This window comes from Lipotes vexillifer, unplaced genomic scaffold (genome assembly GCF_000442215.2).
Source record: "Lipotes vexillifer unplaced genomic scaffold, Lipotes_vexillifer_v1.1 scaffold663, whole genome shotgun sequence".
Lineage (NCBI taxonomy): Eukaryota > Metazoa > Chordata > Mammalia > Artiodactyla > Lipotidae > Lipotes > Lipotes vexillifer.
Genome location: NW_006788963.1, coordinates 995,497 through 1,015,234, shown reverse-complemented (window position 1 = coordinate 1,015,234; position 19,738 = coordinate 995,497). Strand labels below are relative to the sequence as shown.

At 38.1% G+C, this 19,738-nt stretch overlaps 1 protein-coding gene across 1 annotated transcript in view; it reads left to right on the top strand.

Annotated features, from left to right (window-relative positions):
• Nucleotides 1–19,738, top strand: part of AKAP9 (A-kinase anchoring protein 9) — a 151,628-nt gene that overhangs the window by 87,777 nt on the left and 44,113 nt on the right. Inside the window, exon 22 of the mRNA XM_007461897.1 lies at nt 7,603–7,829. Coding sequence (XP_007461959.1) covers nt 7,603–7,829 — 227 coding nt within the window. The remainder of the gene's footprint in view (nt 1–7,602; nt 7,830–19,738) is intronic.

The following is a 19,738-nucleotide window of genomic DNA, read 5'->3' as shown; positions in this document are numbered from 1 at the left end:
AGAGAAAAAAAAAAAAAAAAAAAAACAATTACCTCATAAACTAGTTTCACTTAACCATTTGGGAAAGGGGGCATTTTGCTGTGCTACAGGTAAGACCTACACCATATTCAAAAGACACTCTGAGGAATGTTCTGTACATTACAAGAATATTTTGTGCTTTTTTTGTTAGCAGTTCTCCTAGACACTTCTCCAAGTGGTTGCTGAAGTATTCGGCAAACAACATATCTTTTTTTTTTTTTAAATAAATTTATTTATTTATTTGTTTATTTTTGGCTGTGTTGGGTCTTCGTTACTGTGCGCAGGCTTTCTCTAGTTGTAGAGAGTGGGGGCTACTCTTTATTGCAGTGTACGGGCTTCTCATTGTGGTGGCTTCTCTTGTTGCAGAGCATGGGCTCTAGGCACACGGGCTTCAGTAGTTGTGGCACACGGGCTCAGTAGTTGTGGCTCGTGGGCTCTAGAGTGCGGGCTCAGTAGTTGTGGCACATGGGCTTAGTTGCTCCACAGCATGTGGGATCTTCCCGGACCAGGACTCGAACCCATGTCCCCTGCATTGGCAGGCAGGTTCTTTTGTTTGTTTGGTTTTGGTTTTTTTTTGCAGTACGCGGGCCTCTCACTGTTGTGGCCTCTCCCACTGCAGAGCACAGGCTCCAGACGCGCAGGCTCAGTGGCCATGGCTCACGGGCCCAGCCGCTCCGCAGCATGTGGGATCTTCCTGGACCAGGGCACGAACCCGTGTCCCCTGCATCGGCAGGCAGACTCTCAACCACTGCGCCACCAGGGAAGCCCAGCAGGCGGATTCTTAACCACTGCACCACCAGGGAAGCCCCATCAACGTATCTTAAAAGACAGCAAACTCACTTTCAGAGCAGTGTTCCCATAGTTATAAAAAGGAATAAATTGGTAATTTGTTGTTGTTGTTGTGTTACTTTTATTTTATTTATTTTATTTTTTTGGAGTATAGTTGCTTTATAATGTGTTAGTTTCTACTATACAGCAAAGTAAATCAGCTATACATATATCCCCTCTTTTTGGGATTTCCTTCCCATTTAGGTTACCACAGAGCATTGAGTAGAGTTCCTGTGCTGTACAGTAGGTTCTCATTAGTTATCTGTTTTGTACATAGTATCAGTAGTGTATATATGTCAATCCCACTCTCCCAATTCATCCCCCCTCCGCCCCCTGCTCTTGGTATCCATGCATTTGTTCTCTACGTCTGTGTCTCTGTTTTTCTGCTTTGTAAATAAGATCGTGTATACCAAGTTTTTCAGATTCCACATATATGCATTAATATATGATAGTCTTTCTCACTTCACTCTGTATGACAGACTCTAGGTCCATCCACATCTCTACAAATGACCCAATTTCATTCCTTTTTATGGCTGTGTAATATTCCGTTGTATATATGTACCACATCTTCTTTTTCCGTTCCTCTGGTGATGGACATTTAGGTTGTTTCCGTGTCCTGGCTATTGTAAATAGTGCTGCTGTGAACATTGGAGTGTATGTGTCTTTTTGAGTTATGGTTTTCTCTGGGTATATGCACAGTAGTGGGTTTGGTGGGTCACATGGTAGTTCTATTTTTAGTTTTTTTAGGGAACTTCCATACTGTTTCTCCAAAATGGCTGTATCAATTTACATTTCCACCAACAGTGCAAGAGGTTTCCCTTTTCTTCACACCCTCTCTAGCTTTTATTGTTTGTAGATTTTGTGATGATGGCCATTCTGACCGGTATGAGGTGATAACCTCATTGTAGTTTTGATTTGCGTTTCTCTAATAATTAGTGATGCTGAGCATCTTTTCATGTGTTTGTTGGCCATCTGTATGTCTTCTTTGGAGAAATGTCTATTTAGCTCTTCGGCCCATATTTTGATTGGGTTGTTTGTTTTTTTGATATTGAGCTGCATGAGCTGCTTGTATATTTTGGAGATTAATCCTTTGTTAGTTGCTTCGTTTGCAAATATTTTCTCCCATTCTGAGGGTTGTCTTTTCATCTTGTTTATAGTTTCCTTTGCTGTGCAAAAGCTTTTAAGTTTCATATGGTCCCATTTGTTTATTTTTGTTTTTATTTTCATTATTCTAGGAGGTGGGTCAAAAAGGATCTTGCTGTGATTATGTTTAATTTATGTCAGAGAGTGTTTCGCCTGTTTTTCCTCTGAGAGTCTTATAGTATCTGGCCTTACACTTAGGTCTTTAATGCATTTTGAGTTTATTTTTGTGTATGGTGTTAGGGAGTGTTCTAATTTCATTCTTTTACATGTAGCATAGAGGATTATGTTATATTCCTTTTCTGTGAGAAGGCAGACTTGGAAGGACATCTGATCTACTAGCCTCCTTTCTTATGCATGGTTATGCATCTAAGTCTCCCAGTATAGATTAAATATGTCTATGTCCTATTTTAAGATATCCAATAATAGTTTTTCAATTATAAGTAATTTAATCAGTTCAGTTATACAGTTGTATTGAACAGTGTCTTTTTGCTCTCTGCTTTACACCAGTTCTCAGTCCAGTGAAGGAGGCACTGAAATTCTGATTCAAGGCAAAATAAAACCATGGTACTTAATGTTTTACTTAATACCACTTTATGTATTTGAATCAATTAAGCCTTTTGAAATAAATATTTAATTATTTAACTGTTAATAGATACTGAAAGAATAATATTAAGATACAAAAGGAAAAATTAAATCCTCTGCTAAGAAATATAGTATGAAGACTAGTAAAGCAGAGTTAAGAATTTTGCTGGTGTTATGTGTAATTTCCATTTAATTAGTTTTTATATTTTTGTGTTTGGCAGTGATGTGCTAGTCTTAGTAACAAAATTAGGAAGATCACTAGTATCATTTGGGGGCACTTAGATTCACTTTGCATCTTGAAGGAAATATTGAATTAATAGAATTTATAATTTAAAACTGAAGAAGATAATGTCTCTAAAATACTGACACCATGTTCCATACATAAGAATTTTTCTGATGTTTCTTCAGATTTTTAATGAAAGTATTATTGTAAAAACTAAAATGAACTTTTGAAATATTTCTTTTATATCTTATTTAATATAACAAAAAGCTCAGTTTTAATCTGATTATGAAGGAACTCTTGCTTTTCAATTTTTATATATGACCTTTTGTTGTGAGCAGTAGCACTTGTAATCTGTTTGCAGCCCTCAAGTCTGAACTTGTTTAGAGTTTAAACATGTGTGGACTTGTTAACTCTCTAAAAAAATAAATAATTGACTTGCTAATGTTTGCTTCCTCGTAAGAGCAACCTAGTTTATGAAATTGAAGGGAAATTCTGAGCCAATGTGAAATCGCTTGAACTTGAGTGAATATTAGACTAGTTCATAAAAATGAGTTCCCCTAGGATGTGTTGAAAGAAGAGGTCCTTTAGGTCTACACTGTGATGGTTCAGTAGTAAAATACATTTACCTCCCCCTTAGAAGACCAGGGACTAAATCTTACTTGCTGCAGATTTTTTTGGAGCAGTGTGTTGTTACAGCAAGAATACTGGATTAGTATGAGGAGGTCCTTGTTCTAGCTCACTGTGACCTTGAGCAAGTCTCTCAGCCTCCTGGGGCCTCACTTCAGTTTACTCATCGGTTAAGTGTAAGAGTCACACATGAGTCAGTGGTTTCCATTTGGAACGCCAGAGATCTTTAGGGCACTGGGGCAGGGGAATGCTCTATCCTATCACCCGCCCTGCTTAAACTGAGAAGCTTGTTGCTATCTGTATGGAATGAACATGGTAAAATCCATAAAAAAAGTGACTGAAGACCCTTTGAATAACCATCATCTACCATGTTTAAGACGCAGATCTGAGTGGTTGGCCAATCTGAAATCATGATTCTGTTCACCAAACTGATCATTCTGAGATTCCTGTTGGCATTTTATGAAATTGCCCTGCCAATTTATCTTTTTCTTGCCAAAGACTAGTTATAATAAATACAGTACAAGTTTGATGTTGTTCTCATTCCTTTATTTCACTGGAATATCTTCATTGGAACATATTTGATTATTTTTATTAGTTTGTTTATATCTTCAAAATGTTATGAGTAAAATACATTAAGCTGGTTCACATCTTCATATTTTCTAGGTACTTTAATGTCTATTTTTTATTAGCCATTTAAAAAATTAACATTCAGTGGTGCTTTTTTTTTTTTTTTTTTTTTTTTGCGGTACGCGGGCCTCTCACTGCTGTGGCCTCTCCCGTTGCGGAGCACAGGTTCCGGACGCGCAGGCTCAGTGGCCATGGCTCATGGGCCCAGCCTCCCCGTGGCATGTGGGATCTTCCCAGACCAGGGCACGAACCCGTGTCCCCTGCATCAGCAGGTGGACTCTCAACCACTGCGCCACCAGGAAAGCCCTTCAGTGGCTTTTTATAAGCCATTTTGTTTTATATATCCTTTGTATTTTGTGTTTGAGATTTGCTCCCATGCAATATATAGTATCTTCAGGTTTTTTCCTCACCATGGATTCCTTCTCTGTACCCTAAAACATGCTGATATCTTCATAATTAAAAAAAAATTGTTTTTTCTCAGCTTTGTTCTGCACTTAAGGTAAACTGCAACAAACTCTATGTGAGATTAGACCAGCTCTTGCTTCCACCAGCTTTGGTTTCTGTTTCTGTAGTACCAAAGCTGTTCTCTCTAAGGACAGCAGTGACCTGTTTGTCACATCCAGTAGCATCTTCTCAGTCCTTGTCCCGTTTGACTTTCTAGACAAATAACATTATTGAAGTCTCTCTCTTTCTGAAACATCCTCTTCTTGTCTCCTGGAACATCTCTTTCCTGTCTTTATCTGACTTTTTTTTTTACACAGGTTCTTCTGTTGGCTTATGCTCCAACCGTGTTTGTCCTCTTCTCACTAAATATTGCTCCTAAGGCAAATGTGTCTACTTCCAAGGTTCAACTCTCACCTTTCCAGTGACTCCTAAGTCTCTACAGACCCATATTTCCAGAAGTTGACTTCTCTCCTCCACATAGCCCATTAACACTTCAGACTAATCATTTTTCATGCTTACTCTATATACTTTCTCCTAATTTTTTAGTATTTCTCTTAATGACTCTTCTGTCCTCTAAGAATCATCTAAGCTGGAAACTCAGAGACATCTTTTACTACTTTTCTTTCTCTCTTGTCTTATACATTCAGTTTTTTCCAACCTATGACCAGCCCCCGTCCATCTTTAACATTTCTTATCTGGGCAATTGAAATAGTATTCTAACCAGACTCTTCTCTTTCTCCAACCCTTCCTCTGCATTGCTGCAGTTTGCTTCCTGATTCACACATTTGATATTATCTTCCTGCTCAAAAAACGATTTACTTCCCCATTATTTATAACAAAAAAACCCAGGTTCCTGAAAAATTTAAGACAGTTCACAACTTGGATCCAGCCTACTTTCTAGCGACCTTTTTTCTGCTCTCTCACCTACCTCATCCTTGCTTTGCCACATACTTGCACACCACAAAGCTGCCTTGATTGCCCATCATATCAGACTATCATCTTTCCTCAGGTTTGTCAGATTCTCTGTATCCGTTAAAAGGAAATGTCCCTAGAATGCATTTAATTCCTTAGATAAAGGTGCTATATTACATAGGTATTTTTAGTTTTTTTAACACCAGTTGTAAACTAATATTTCTTGCTTCCATAATTTCATCAAAAATATCATTTAGTTTGTAGACCACATTAATTTTATTTACTGGCTTTGTAATATGCATTGTACTGTACTTTATCTGAACTCATTTTGAATTCTAAGATCATTTTGAACTCATGAATATTTATAAACTGTTAATCCCTATTATCAAGACATTCAGTTTTGAATATGTAGAATAATGTAAGTAAATACCAGTCTAGTTGTTGTTTTTCAGTTTTGAAAATAAAAATGCAAAATGAAATTGTATTTGCTGCTACACTAAGAATTAGATAAACCTATGTAGCAGCAAACATTTAAAGTCATTTTCTCTAGGGACTTCCCTGGTGGTCCAGTGGTTGACTTTGCCTTCCAATGCAGGGGATGTGGGTTCGATCCCTGTCGGGGAGCTAAGATCCCACATGCCTCACTGGCCAAAAAACCAAAACATAAAACAGAAGCAATATTGTAACAAATTCAATAAAGACCTTAAAAAAGAAAAAAGGTCCACACAATGTCATTTTCTAGAATGCAGTTTTGGATTCTTCAGCCAGTGACTTACACAAAGGAGGTGCTTAGTGAATCTTGAATTGTGCTGGGCCTTCCCTGGTGGCACAGTGGTTAAGAATCCACCTGTCAATGCAGGGTATACAGGTTCGAGCCATGGTCCGGAAAGATCCCACATGCTGCGGAGCAACTAAGCCCATGCACCACAACTACTGAAGCCCAGGAGCCTAGAGCCCGTGCTCCACAACAAGAGAAGCCACTGCAGTGAGAAGGCCACGCATTACAACAAAGAGTAGCCCCCGCTTGCTGCAGCTAGAGAAAGCCCACGCGCAGCAACGGAGGCCCAAGGCAGCCAGAAATAAATAAATAAAATGTTGAATTGTGCTGAGTTCAGATCTTGTACCTGAAACCGCATCTGATATCATTACTACATGAGACTGAGAGACTTCCATATGACACCAGCTACTTTAGCAAGACTTTTTAAATAGCTCTTATTCTCCTGGGTGATTGTATCAAACTGAATGTTTATTCCATGTACTTTGGAAATTACAATTTCTTGTGACTTTAATTTGCTAACTTTGTACAGTTACTGATAAGAAATATGTACTACTTGTAGTAAAAGAATAGGTGATTCCTCTTCAGGAAATTTCATTGTTCGGTTGTAGCATGCTGCCCACAGATAAGTACTGTATTCCCTGGCAGTGATAAATAACATATGCTTTTATTTCAGTTTAGAGAAAATGCCTCTAAAGCTTTATCTTCTGCCCATGTAAACTCAGTTTTCTTTACATAAGAAAAAAGACTAGTGTGGAAACACAAGTCCATAGTTAAAATTAGAACTGCTTATTAGTCTAACCTTTTCCCAGGATAGCTATTACAAAAGTAGCAAGTTGCAAAAAGATTTTAGTCCCTTTTACTGTCTAGCCGAGCAGGTGATGCTGCCCAGTATAGTGCTTAGAAACCAAAGGGTCTGCTCCATGCAAAATCAAGCACTTCTGTCATTCCATACACCTGGAATATCCCATTGCACAACGTTTTCTTTTCATGTTGTTGTTGTTTAGATATTTGTTTTTCATTACACCATGTGTAATGTCCTTGCGGATAGGAACCAAATCTTGCCACCTATGTGTCTCCATTACTTAGTAAACCCTACGCGATGGGCATTTAGTAAATATCTGCTGAAAGGTGTTTTAAATTTTTTATTAAATAAAAAATACTAATTATCCAAAATATTAATTTCTGCCAAGCGCTATTAGCTAGCATGGCATTATTCTTCACCTTCTTATACCTGGTAGGTTATCAAATAATATTACATTCTGTATTTGCCTATTTTATTTGTTTTGTTGCAGTGTTAACTAAGATACCTTATAGTCCAATGATTTCAAGTTTTAATTTGATTTTATTTTGTAACCTTTTTTTTCTACTATAATTATTATAATTGATTTATACCTTTAAAATAGTGTTATTCTGGTTACAGATGAATCTAAACCCTCTTATTCTGGAAGTGATATACCAAGGAGTGACAGTAGCATGTGGTCCAAAGTAACTGAGGAAGGAACGGAGCTGTCACAGCAGCTCATGAGGAGTGGCTTTACTGGAAATGAAATAGACCCTGAAAATGAAGAACTTATGCTGAACATTAGCTCTCGACTACAAGCGGCAGTTGAAAAACTCCTAGAAGCCATAAGTGAAACTAGTAGTCAGGTAACCTCCTTATGTTGCTAATATATACTGAGTTGGAAATGTTTTCTTTTAAGCCAGGGAACGAGGACTAAATGTTTTCTCTTTACTGTCTCACAGAAATCTAGTTTGGTTCCTCTTTAATAATTGTCACAAAGACAACCAATTGCTGATGGAGTCTTTAAATTCTAAAATTCAATGTTTTAATTTTCAGATTTTTCTAGACTCTTACACATTACTTTTTTTGATACCAAAAGAGATTTTAACTTTACCATTATATGAAATATTCCATTATAATATATATTATTTATTTGAAGGAATGGTATAAGGAATCTCTAAAGCAAACCGTGTGCTCAAGTATGTCATAGCAGTACTCTTAAATATAACAGATCAAGCCTACCATTCCTTCCTGTGATTTTTACATTCTTTTCACAAATATGATTAGAATGCCTCACTTTACTACCTTGGTAGGAAACTAGAGTGAGGGACAGTTTCTACATTGAAGTATTGCTTTCATAGAACTTTTGAGAGTATGTACCATTGTATTTATACCTTAACTTGCAATTTTCTCTGTCTATAAAATTTTTATACCCTGTATAGTAATTGTCTTTTAAGTACTCTATGCAGAATTTTAAAAATTGTTTGATGTTTTAAAATGAAGTAATTTCACTTATTTTAAAAATATTTAATTTAACTGTAGAATCACAACTCTCATGTTAATCAAATGAGTGCTTCATTGTCATAAGCTACAGGGCCAGTATTATTAACATTTTTTCACTGATATCTTTATTCAGAGTATTCTAGATCCCATGTGCATTTTAAACAAAAGTTGAGAAGTTGAAAGAGTATCTTTGATCTCTTGCTATTTCTGATGTCTGGCCTCCATTGATGCTAGTTTTTTTTCTTTAAGAAATTATTCTGTTTCTGCAGTAGCAATGACTATTGGATGCTACTCTCCTTGGTAAACTGAGCCAATTCTGGCATTTTCACCTGTTGCTTTTCAGTACTTTTTTTTTTTTTTTTTTTTTTTGCGGTATGCGGGCCTCTCACTGTTGTGGCCTCTCCTGTTGCGGAGCACAGGCTCCGGACGCACAGGCTCAGCGGCCATGGCTCACGGGCCCACCCGCTCCGCAGCATGTGGGCTCTTCCCAGACCAGGGCACGAACCCGCATCCCCTGCATCGGCAGGCAGACTCTCAACCACTGCGCCACCAGGGAAGCCCTTCAGCACTTTTAATGCTTGAATATGCATCATAATTATTCCTTTTATCCTGTGAAAGTCATACAGATGATTCTATACTGAATTTCCACATGATCTTGCTTTTTTTTCTTTTTTTCTTATTTCAGCCACGTTGGTATTTAATTTCTGTATTTATCTTTTATACCATGAAAACAGCTGTTAATACTTTTCCTTTTTTGACCACTGTTAAATACTTTTGACCTGGATCTTGAGCTCTGTTAATACTGTTGCTACTACCTGATACTCATTATAATTTATGGACAATCTAGTTAATGCAATATATTTGTCATTTGACATGCCCCATGCAAAAAGGGTATATAAATCAGAAGCGATCAGTGGTTGGACCTGTTCCTACAGGCTACTGAAGAGAAACTTTCCCCATAATCCATTAACACTGTCAACAGACAAGTGCGGGAGATCCATCTGAAACAGTCAGTCTTCCATCTGCTTATGTGTCCAGGTAGTGAGGTACAGTAGGAGCCTGATGATTCTCCATTTGTTAAATACTAAAGCGGCAGTATGTTATGTAGATTTTACTGTACTGTTTTAGTTTAAATGTCACTGAATAGATCACAGAAATTTTGCCCAGAGCAGTAAGTAGTTCTCAAAGTGTGGTCTCTAAAGCAGCAACATAAGCACCACTAAAGACTTGTTCTAAATGTAAATTCTCAGTCCCCACCCCAGACCTACCGAATGATGGGGCCCCAAAACCTGTGCTTTAACAAGTTCTTTAGGTGATACTGATACAAACTAAAGTTTGAGAGCCACTGACCTAGAAATTATTATTATTATATTCACATTATTCTAGCGGAATTTTGAAGTGTTCTGCTAGTATGTTACATAAAAGGTTGAAGTAGTTGTTGACACTTGATATAAAAATCATTTTTCTTAGATGAATTATAGTTTTAAGGCAGTGGGAATAGGAGCTCTGTAAGATTTTCTTTAAATTTAGTTCAGTTACTACTCTTCCATGGAGAGATGTTTAAAGACATTGATTTCTTCAGAATATTCTCATTAATAACTAAAATTATTTTGAGCATGATGAATATTTTTAACAGTCAGATTGATGCAAAATAATGTGTAGTCCTCTGTGAAATGACTAGTATTCCATTTTCTTTTTAATGAGTCATTATTTGGTTCTTCTTCATAATGGAATATTTCCCTTTTATCTTGATTCTTTTTCACTTGTCATAAAAAAAATCTAAAACAGAACTGACACTGCTATATCTTTTTGCTTGCAGTGAAAGAGAAATTCAGGTAAATAACTCTGCATAGGATACCCTGAGAGTAGAAAAGAGAGCAGCATCTGACAGTTTAGGGTAAGGTAGGAACAAGTAAAGCTTATTGGAGGACTCGATGCTTTGAGATGAGTCACTCATTCATCAAATTTATTGAACACATGGTATGTAACAATTGCTCTTCTAGATACTGGAGGTACAGCACTGAACAAAATGTACAAAGTCCCTACTCTCACAGAGGTTACAATATAATGGTGGGGACTGATAATAAATAAACATAGTATGCCGGATGGTGATACCTACTGTGAAGGAAAATAAAATAGGGGGAGGTAGAGCATGATGGGGGAACAGGACATTTTACATAGGAAAATTAAGGAAGACCTCTCTGATAATGTGATAGTCAGGCATCTACCTTAAGGAAGTATGGGAGACAGCCACATAGGTAAGTTGGGGAAGAATGTTTCAGGCAAAGGAATAGTGAGTACGAGGCCCTTAGGTGGTCATTGAGGTGGTCACGTGCTAGTTCTTTTGTGTGGTTGACAAAGAGCCCAGTGTAGTTGGAGCAAGAAGAGTGGGCAAAGTGTGGGAGACGAGGTCATAGTGATACCTGGGAACCAGATCACATGGAACTTGGAATTTAATTCTTAAAGAGATGTAGTCATTGGGTACAATTTTTTAACTTGTCATTTTCAAGTAATTTCAGACTTACAGAAAAGTTGCAAAACTAGCACTGAGAGTTCCCAGGTACTCTTCACTCAGCTTTCCCTAATGTTAACATCTTGTGTAACCACACTATAGTTATCAAAACTTAGAAATTAAAAGTGGTACAGTACTATAAACTACAGACTGGATTTTACCAGTTTTGCCACTAATGTCCTTTTTTCTGTTCTAGGATCTATTCCAGGATCACACATTGCATTTAGTTGTCATGTCTTCTTCATCTTCTCCAGACTCTGTTAGTTCCTGAGGCTTTCTTTGCCTTTCATGACCTTGACACTTGAAAAGGACTGGCCAGTTATTTTGTAAAATATCCCTCGGTGTGATTTTTCTATTTTCTCATGATTACATAAAGCTTATTCATTTTTTTTTTTTTTTCTTGCGTTATGCGGGCCTCTCACTGTTGTGGCCTCTCCCATTTGGGGAGCACAGGCTCCGGACGCGCAGGCTCAGTGGCCATGGCTCACGGGCCCAGCCGCTCCGCGGCATGTGGGATCTTCCCGAAACGGGGCACGAACCCGCGTCTCCTGCATCGGCAGGCGGACTCTCAAGCACTGCGCCACCAGGGAAGCCCAGCTTATTCATTTTTGACAAGAATACCATTGAAGTTATGTGCCCTTCTCTGTGTGTCAAATCGAAAGGCACATGTCTTATTACAGGTGCTGTTAATCTCGATTACTTGTGGTGTCAGCTGGGTTTCTCCAGTTTGATACTATGCAAATTTCCTGTTTCTCTTTAAACTTCCACCCACTAATCTTAGCATCCATTGGTAGATCTTGCCTGCACAGTTATTACTGTGGTGTCCCAATGGTGATTTTCTATCATCATTCATTCATCATTCCTTCATTTATTGATTGGAAATATTCTGTAAGAGCTGTTTCTTTTTTCTATTATTTATTTATTTACGTATTTTTCTTTGTTGCTGCGCGCGGGCCTTCTCTTTTTGTGGCAAGCGGGGGCTCCTCTTCGTTGTAGTGCGTGGGCTTCTCATTGCAGTGGCTTCTCTTGTTGTGGAGCACGGGCTCTAGGCACGCGGGCTCTAGAGCGCAGGCTCAGTAGTTGTGGCACACGGGCTTAGTTGCTCCGCAACATGTGGAATCTTCCCGGACCAGGGATTGAACCCGTGTCCCATGCGTTGGCAGGCGGAGTCTTAACCACTGCACCACCAGGGAAGTCCCAAGAGCTGTTTCTTCACTCACATTTATTTACTTAACTAATCGAGTTTCATATGAACTCATAGCTATTAATTTTTTTCAGTGGTTTATAATCCAATACTACAGTAGTTTGTTTTGTTCCAGCTTTGGCAGTAAGGACTCTTTCAGGTTGGCACTTGTGCACTTTCAAAGTGCTTACTCTTTTGAGCATTTGCACTATCAGAGACTCCAGGCCCATCTTGTATTTTCCCTGCCCCAGCCCTAGAATCAACTACTCCTCCAAGGAATTCAAGTTCCCTTTATTGGAGAAAGGTACTTAGAAACCAAGACCTGGGTGCTATATGTGCTTATTGTTAACTAAGGTGTTATGGTCCTCTCAGCAGACAGTTTGAAAATATATGTAGTATATTAACCCTTGCATATATATTTATTTCTGTATCTATCTGTATATATAATGGAAATATAATTTCATATCGATACCTCTAATCCCCATCTAGTACCACAGCATTCTTTCTCCCCTTTTCCCTTTGCTTTGTAACTTTGTTCTCCAAAGGCAAGAAACCAGGCTCTCATAATCTACAGTAGTTTTATTCATTTGTTAACCGTTTATACCCATAAAGTAATTTCATACCCATATATACCCATAAAGTAATTTTACAGTTGCTAACCTATATCCCTGTGAAAAACAAATTTACTAACTAGAGTACAGTATTTATGTACAGTAGTTTTTGGTCTTTAGCCCTACAGTATACAATCAAAATACTGTTTTTCAAAGTATCCTAGGTTAACTCTTTTCTCCCCACACCTTTAGTGTGGTTTTGTTATTCACTTTTAATACAATAAATTATTTATTATAGTTTTTATTCCATTTTGGGTTCCCCCACACTTTGGTTAATTTTTTAAAAATTTATGTACGGTAAATTTCATTTGTGCATAGACAGTTCTTTTGGTTGTGACAGATGCATAGAGTTATGTGTCTACCACCACAAACATAATACAGAACATTTCCAGCACCCCAAAATTCCCTGGTGCTGCTCTGTTCTTTTATAGTCAGCCCCTCCTCCACCTTCTGACCTTGAAAATCACTAGCTGCTTTCTGTCCCTATAGTTTTGTCTTTTCCAGAGTGTCAATGAAATCATACATTATGCATTATTTTGGGTCTGGTTTAATTATCTTAACAAAATACTTATAAGATTCACCTATGTGTGTTAAGTATTTGTTTCTTTTTAGAGCTGAGGAGTATTCCATTGAATGGATGCACCCGTTTGTTTATCCAAAGGACATACAAATTGTTTCCAGCTCTGGGTCATTAGAGATTTTTCAGCAACTGATCTAACTTACATTTATCAAAAGGATCACTTTGACCACCTTGTTAAATATAGACTGGGGGGATGGAGGGGTGCAGGACAGAAGCAAAGAAACCAGTTGGAGAACTTGCCCAGGCTTATAAGTTAGGTGTAAGTTAGAATTTGAATCCAGGCAGTCTGGCTTCAGGGTCCATGCTCTTAACTGCCACTTTTTCTACCCTTTGAAAATGAAAGGAGTGAATCATTCTGTCAGTTACTGCTGACAGGTCATGTTATAGCCTGAGGAGTAGATTTTGAAATCTGGGAGGTGTGTGTGTGTGGGTTGTCATTGGTTAATTTACAAGAGCAGTTTCAGTGAAGTAATGGAGGTGAAAGCATAATTCAAGAGAAAATGAGAAGGAAAATGAGTCTTTTAAGTAAAGACTTACAAGACAAGTAGAAACTAAGTGGGTGGATCAAGAAGAAAATTTGTGGCAAATGGCATAGCATGTTGGTATAAACCAGCATGATGTGTTTGAGGATACTGGGTAGTTTTGTGTTATAAACATCAAGGGTGGAATGTGGGGAACAGAGGGTAGAAGGATAGCAGTGGTTAGCACATAGTCCCTTGAGGGCTTAGTTAAGGAGTTTTAACTTTATGCTGAAAAGTATGGGGAGTCATTGAAATATTTTTGGTAGAAAATAATAATATCAAATTTGTGATTTAGTGAGAATTCCTCTGGCAGCAGTGGGGTGAATATATGGGCAGGAAAATAGTGAGGAGAGATGCTGAATATGCAGAAAGAGGAGACTCTTAAAATATTCCAGTGAAAAGGGATAGAAATCAAGTTAGCACAAGAGGGAAGTGATTTTAAAACTTGTAGAAGTTGAATTTGATAGAAGTTGGTGTGACATTGAATGTAGGGGATAAGGAAGGGGAGAGGAAACCACACGTGAATCCTTGACCAACTAAGTTGTTGGTGTATTTCCCTTACTGAGTTGGGGGATGCAAAAGAAGTGAATAATGAGTTCAGTTTTAGGTAATCTGAGTTTGAAATGCGTAGAGGGAGAAGATATTCCCTGGAGTCTAGAGTTGGGGAAACTAGATTGGAAGTTGTCATCATTTTAAAGACGTTTGAAACCATGGTTTTCGAGAGTGTACAGAGCTAATTTTTTGTCCTGGTAGAGTGCTGAGATTTAAAAGAGAATAAAGGTAAATAAGTCTACAAAAGATACTGAGAATGAGAGAGGAAAATCAAGAGAATATCAAGAGAATCAATATCAAGTGTCATAAAAGCCAGATGAGGAGTGATTTTCCGTAAGTGTCAGATACCATGGAAAAGTAACAGACGCTGAGGATTTAGTGTCCCTTGGATATTTCAGTATAGGTGTCATTGATGACCTTGATGAGAACAGTTTCATGGAGTTGATAGAGGAGAAATTCAAAATTCAAACATTTATAGAAATAGAGTTGAAGAAATAGAGATAGCAATTTCATGATACCTGGCCGTGAAGAAAACAGGAGACCATTAGCTTGAAAGGGGGAGAATGCTTTTTTTTAAGATTCAGGTGTTTATATTGAGTAGCAATGGAAAAGTTGAAGATGCACATCAGAGGGGATGGGCTTTGTGGAGCCAGATCCTTGGGGTAGGTGAGGGTGGAATCTGGAACACAAGTGGAAGGTGTGGCCTTTGGATCAGAGAGACTCTGCCTCCTTTAAGATTGGTGAGAGAAATTATTGCCAGTGATTGTGGGCTTTTGTTTGGGGTTGGGGAGGAGTTTCATTGAAAAGGCCCTGTAGTCTAAGTAAATACTGTCAAATAATCAAGGTTCTTTCCTTTTTTTTTTTTTTTACTTAGTTTTAACTTTAGGGGCTGCTTTAGGTTGCATAGATGCATCTTGCTTTAATAAAAGAATTAGTAAGCATTTTCTTTACTAAGTATCAGGGTATCTGCCTTTATAGACTGATTTCATAATATCTTTTATGAGTATTTTACTTTATGTATTTGATTTCATAAGTGATTTGCCCAATGGCATGTTCAAATCCATATAATAATGTATTTACTGTGATGGATTTTACTTCTCTTTTGCTGAGACAGGCTGCTATAAATATTGAATATATTCAGGCTTGTATTCAACCTATTGCAGTTTCTTATTGGTTGGGATGGCTTTTGTTGGAATAGGAGTAAAATTGCTGAAAGTCTAGTCTCAAGCCCTTAGAAAGTTAATCTCTTTAACATGATCTTTATTTAGTAGTGTCTTTGTGGTTCTGCAGAGAAGTTTTATCTTTGAGAGTATGGTTTTAGATTCCTTTTCTTTCTTCCTTTCTTTCTTTCTTTCTTTCTTTCTTTCTTTCTTTCTTTTTTTTGGCTGCTTTGCGGCGTGCGAGCTTTTCTCTAGTGTGGAGAGTGGGGGGAGGCTACACTTGGTTGTGGTGCGCGGGCTTATTGCAGTGGCTCCTCTTGTTGCGGAGCACGAACTCTAGGTGCGTGGGCTTCAGTAGTTGTGGCGCACAGGCTCAGTAGTTGTGGCTCACGGGCTCTAGAGTGCAGGCTCAGTAGTTGTGGCGCATGGGCTTAGTTGCTCTGTGGCATGTGGGATCTTCCTGAACCAGGGCTCGAACCCACGTCCCCTGCGTTGGCAGGCGGATTCTTAACCACTGCGCCACCAGGGAAGTCCCTGTTTCAGATTCTTGATTCTTGGGTCACGTAGAAATAGGAATCAGTCTGTTATGTGGAAGTAGTGTTTTAGCAATTAAAGTTTTCCAGAATCCAGAGTTACTGTTTACAGCCATAGGAGATTATTTACCAGGAGATTCTTTCAGGCGTTAGAGGAAAACAGTGAATGAGGAATTTACTCCCAAAGAAATGATTTTTATTATAGGCAGCTCTCATGAATTTATTAATAATCATTTTTTAGAATAATGGAACTTACGGTACTTTTCTATATTTTCTCCAAAAAGGAGCCTTTTATGAGGATGAAACAGTAGTACTGTAAGTTAAGATTTTGTTTTGTCATTGTTGTATATTAAAACATAAACTGTGGGCTTCCATGGTGGCACAGTGGTTAAGAATCCACCTGCCAACTCAGGGGACACAGGTTCAAGCCCTGGTCCAGGGAGATCCCACATGCCGTGGAGCAACTAAGCCCGTGGGCCACAACTACTGAGCCTGCACTCTAGAGCCCGCGAGTCACAACTACTGAGCCCACGTGCCACAACTACTGAAGCCCGTGTGCCTATAGCCTGTGTTCCACAACAAGAGAAGCCACTGCAATGAGAAGCCCGCGCACCGCAACAAAGAGTAGCCCCCCACTCGCAGCAATGAAAACCCAGCGCAACCAAAAATAAATAAGTAAAAAGCAAATAAATTTATTTTTAAAAAAATAAAACATAAACCTTAATCAAGTGTTGAAATACATTTGCCATTAGGTGTTGCTACCAGTGTGTGTATTATAAGCATCAGGGCTCTGTCAGGGTATTATAGCCAGGATTCAGTCTATTAAGTAACTTTAAAAAATAAAAAATAAATCAAAATACAAAAGAGAGCAACAGAAGTGGTTTACAAGTTGGGGGAAATATTTCTGGGGAAAAGGTTAAATAGCTTGATATTGTACAATTAAAGTAAAGCTAAAAACATAACTCTATACTGCAAATTAATAGCCTTCAAATATACATTAAAATCTTGATTATCTGAAACCAGGGGATAATGAGCTAGTCTGGATAATTAAAAGGGTGTCCTCTTAAAAATTGAAATTATTTTAACTGTTTTTGATTACAAAGAGTTTTATGTGCTTTCTAAAATTTAAAAAAAAGAATATAATTTGAATTATTCCAATTCAAAGTAATCTATCTGGACATCAATATATATAATATACCATCAGTTAATGTGCTGTTTTGGGGAGAGCTATTTGCCCCTATCTTAAATCGTCTTTACTGCTGTTTTGAGTCTTTTCCCCCTTTAATTTTACTCTGTTTTCTTTGTGGTTAGTTTCTTAACCTTGACTTATATTCCTGGTTATAAGGGGGGACACCTTACTTATAAATTTTTGTTTTACATGGATAAACACAGGTTTTACATGCTTTCAAAAGTAGGGAAAAAATAGACTATAATATGAATTATTTTAATTCAGGGTCACCTTTCTGAACATTTAATATAGTATGCCATCAGTTAATGTACTGTTATGAGGGCTGTTTGCCCCATTCTAAGTCATCTTTTTTAAAAAAAAAAAAAAAAGAGAACAGGAGTATTTATTTATTTATTTTTAAATTTATTTATTTATTTTGGGCTGTGTTGGGTCTTCGTTTCTGTGCGAGGGCTTTCTCTAGTTGTGGCAAGCGGGGGCCACTCTTCATCGCGACGCGCCGGCCTCTCGCTGTCACGGCCTCTCGTTGCGGAGCACAGGCTCCAGACGCGCAGGCTCAGTAGTTGTGGCTCACGGGCCTAGTTGCTCCGCGGCATGGGGGATCTTCCCAGACCAGGGCTCGAACCCGTGTCCCCTGCATTAGCAGGCAGATTCTCAACCACTGCGCCACCAGGGAAGCCCCCTAAGTCTTTTTTTTTTTTTTTGCGGTATGCGGGCCTCTCACTGTTGTGGCCTCTCCCATTGAAGAGCACAGGCTCTGGACGCGCAGGCTCAGCGGCCATGGCTCACGGGCCTAGTTGCTCCTCGGCATGTGGGATTTTCCCGCACCGGGACACGAACCCGTGTCCCCTGCATCGGCAGGCAGACTCTCAACCACTGCGCCACCAGGGAAGCCCCCCCTAAGTCATCTTAATCTACGGCTTTTTTGAGTCTTTTCCTCCTAGTTTTCTCTTTTCTTTGTAGTTAGTTCTTGGCTTGACCTAAATGTTTCTATTTATAAAGGGATATGTCTTACTTTCAGGGTTTTGTTTTTGCTTCAAATAAGAGAAATTGGACACCAGGTTATGAAAATAAACTTATTCTCAGAGGGAGCTGAGAAAGAGTATTTTGAGAGGTGCTTGATATGTTGAACATGGGTCCAGCCAGTTCATAAAGTGAACATCTAGGATGTTGATGATTTTGTATCTGCTGAAGCCCCAGTAAAGTCAGATTTAGCTGCACCAGTGGTGGGGTTAGATCTCCATCTTGTATAGATGTTATGATGGTTTCACAGACTAACTAAAGACGTCACATAAGAAACCATAATAAACAGAAATTTGTCATTGCCTAGTCCGAAATTCTAGGAAGCAGCTGCCCCTCCACTACCCCAAACCATATCCCTGTAGATTCTGAGCTTTCCGTAGAAAATCTTATTTTCTCTGCCCTAATTATTAACTTACTGTGAAGGGTTTGAGTATTGACTCCTCTAAAGATATTTTGTATAGTGAAAGTGGCTATAAAATTGATTTTTGTTGATGTGCTTGCTTTAGTGTGGGTTTTTCCATAGTAGATAAAGGTTTTGTGAGTTAAAGATATTTAGTTACTGGGTAGAGAAAAGACACCACAATGAAAGATTTTTCATTTATTTAAAACAACTTTCACTATTGAGGATTTTTAATATTAAAAAGTATGTTGTTCATCTTTTAAATTCTGAGAAGCTGTTTTATTCACTATTGCCGAGGTTTCTGGAGCTACCAAAAGGCCATTATACACCACTTGTGCTTTTAATTTTTAGTCAGAGTTCATAGGATACCTTAAGTGGTATAATTACCAATTATTATACACAATGCAGCTTTTAAAAAGAGGGGTTTTTTTTCCCTTAAGAATTACTCTGTAAACAATTCAGTGTGGAAATAGTTCATAACCGAGGTAATAAACTATGTTTAGTTTTAATGACTACTCAAAAGAATGAGTATTATTTTAAGGAAATATCAAAAGGAAATACTTAGTTTTCCAGAAATAGTTATGATTATTGGATATAGTTGAAGAACTAATTGGTAATGTGGACTCAAACCTACTTGTTTTCACATTTTTAAATTAAAACAATTTTTTAATGGAATGGAAAAACACTAGTTTATCTTAGAAGCCCTATAAACTTATCTAGATATCCTTTTCAGAGCTCTGACGTGGAACTTGGATCCTGTTAGGCAGGCTTTTTTGTGGGTGTATGAATTCAGATTCCACCTGTCAGTGTACCTATAGGTAAAGACATTAAATCACATCCTCTGTTCTGACCTTTCCCCACTGACTAGAATTCTTTGGCTCAGCATGAGAGGCTATTTGAATAGCTCAGTTCAGAAGAGCACTTTGTGAAGCAGCAAGAACAAGGGAAATAATGTTGCAACTATGTTTTTTAAGACTGCTACTATGGAGAATTAAAACTTGACTTTCCCTA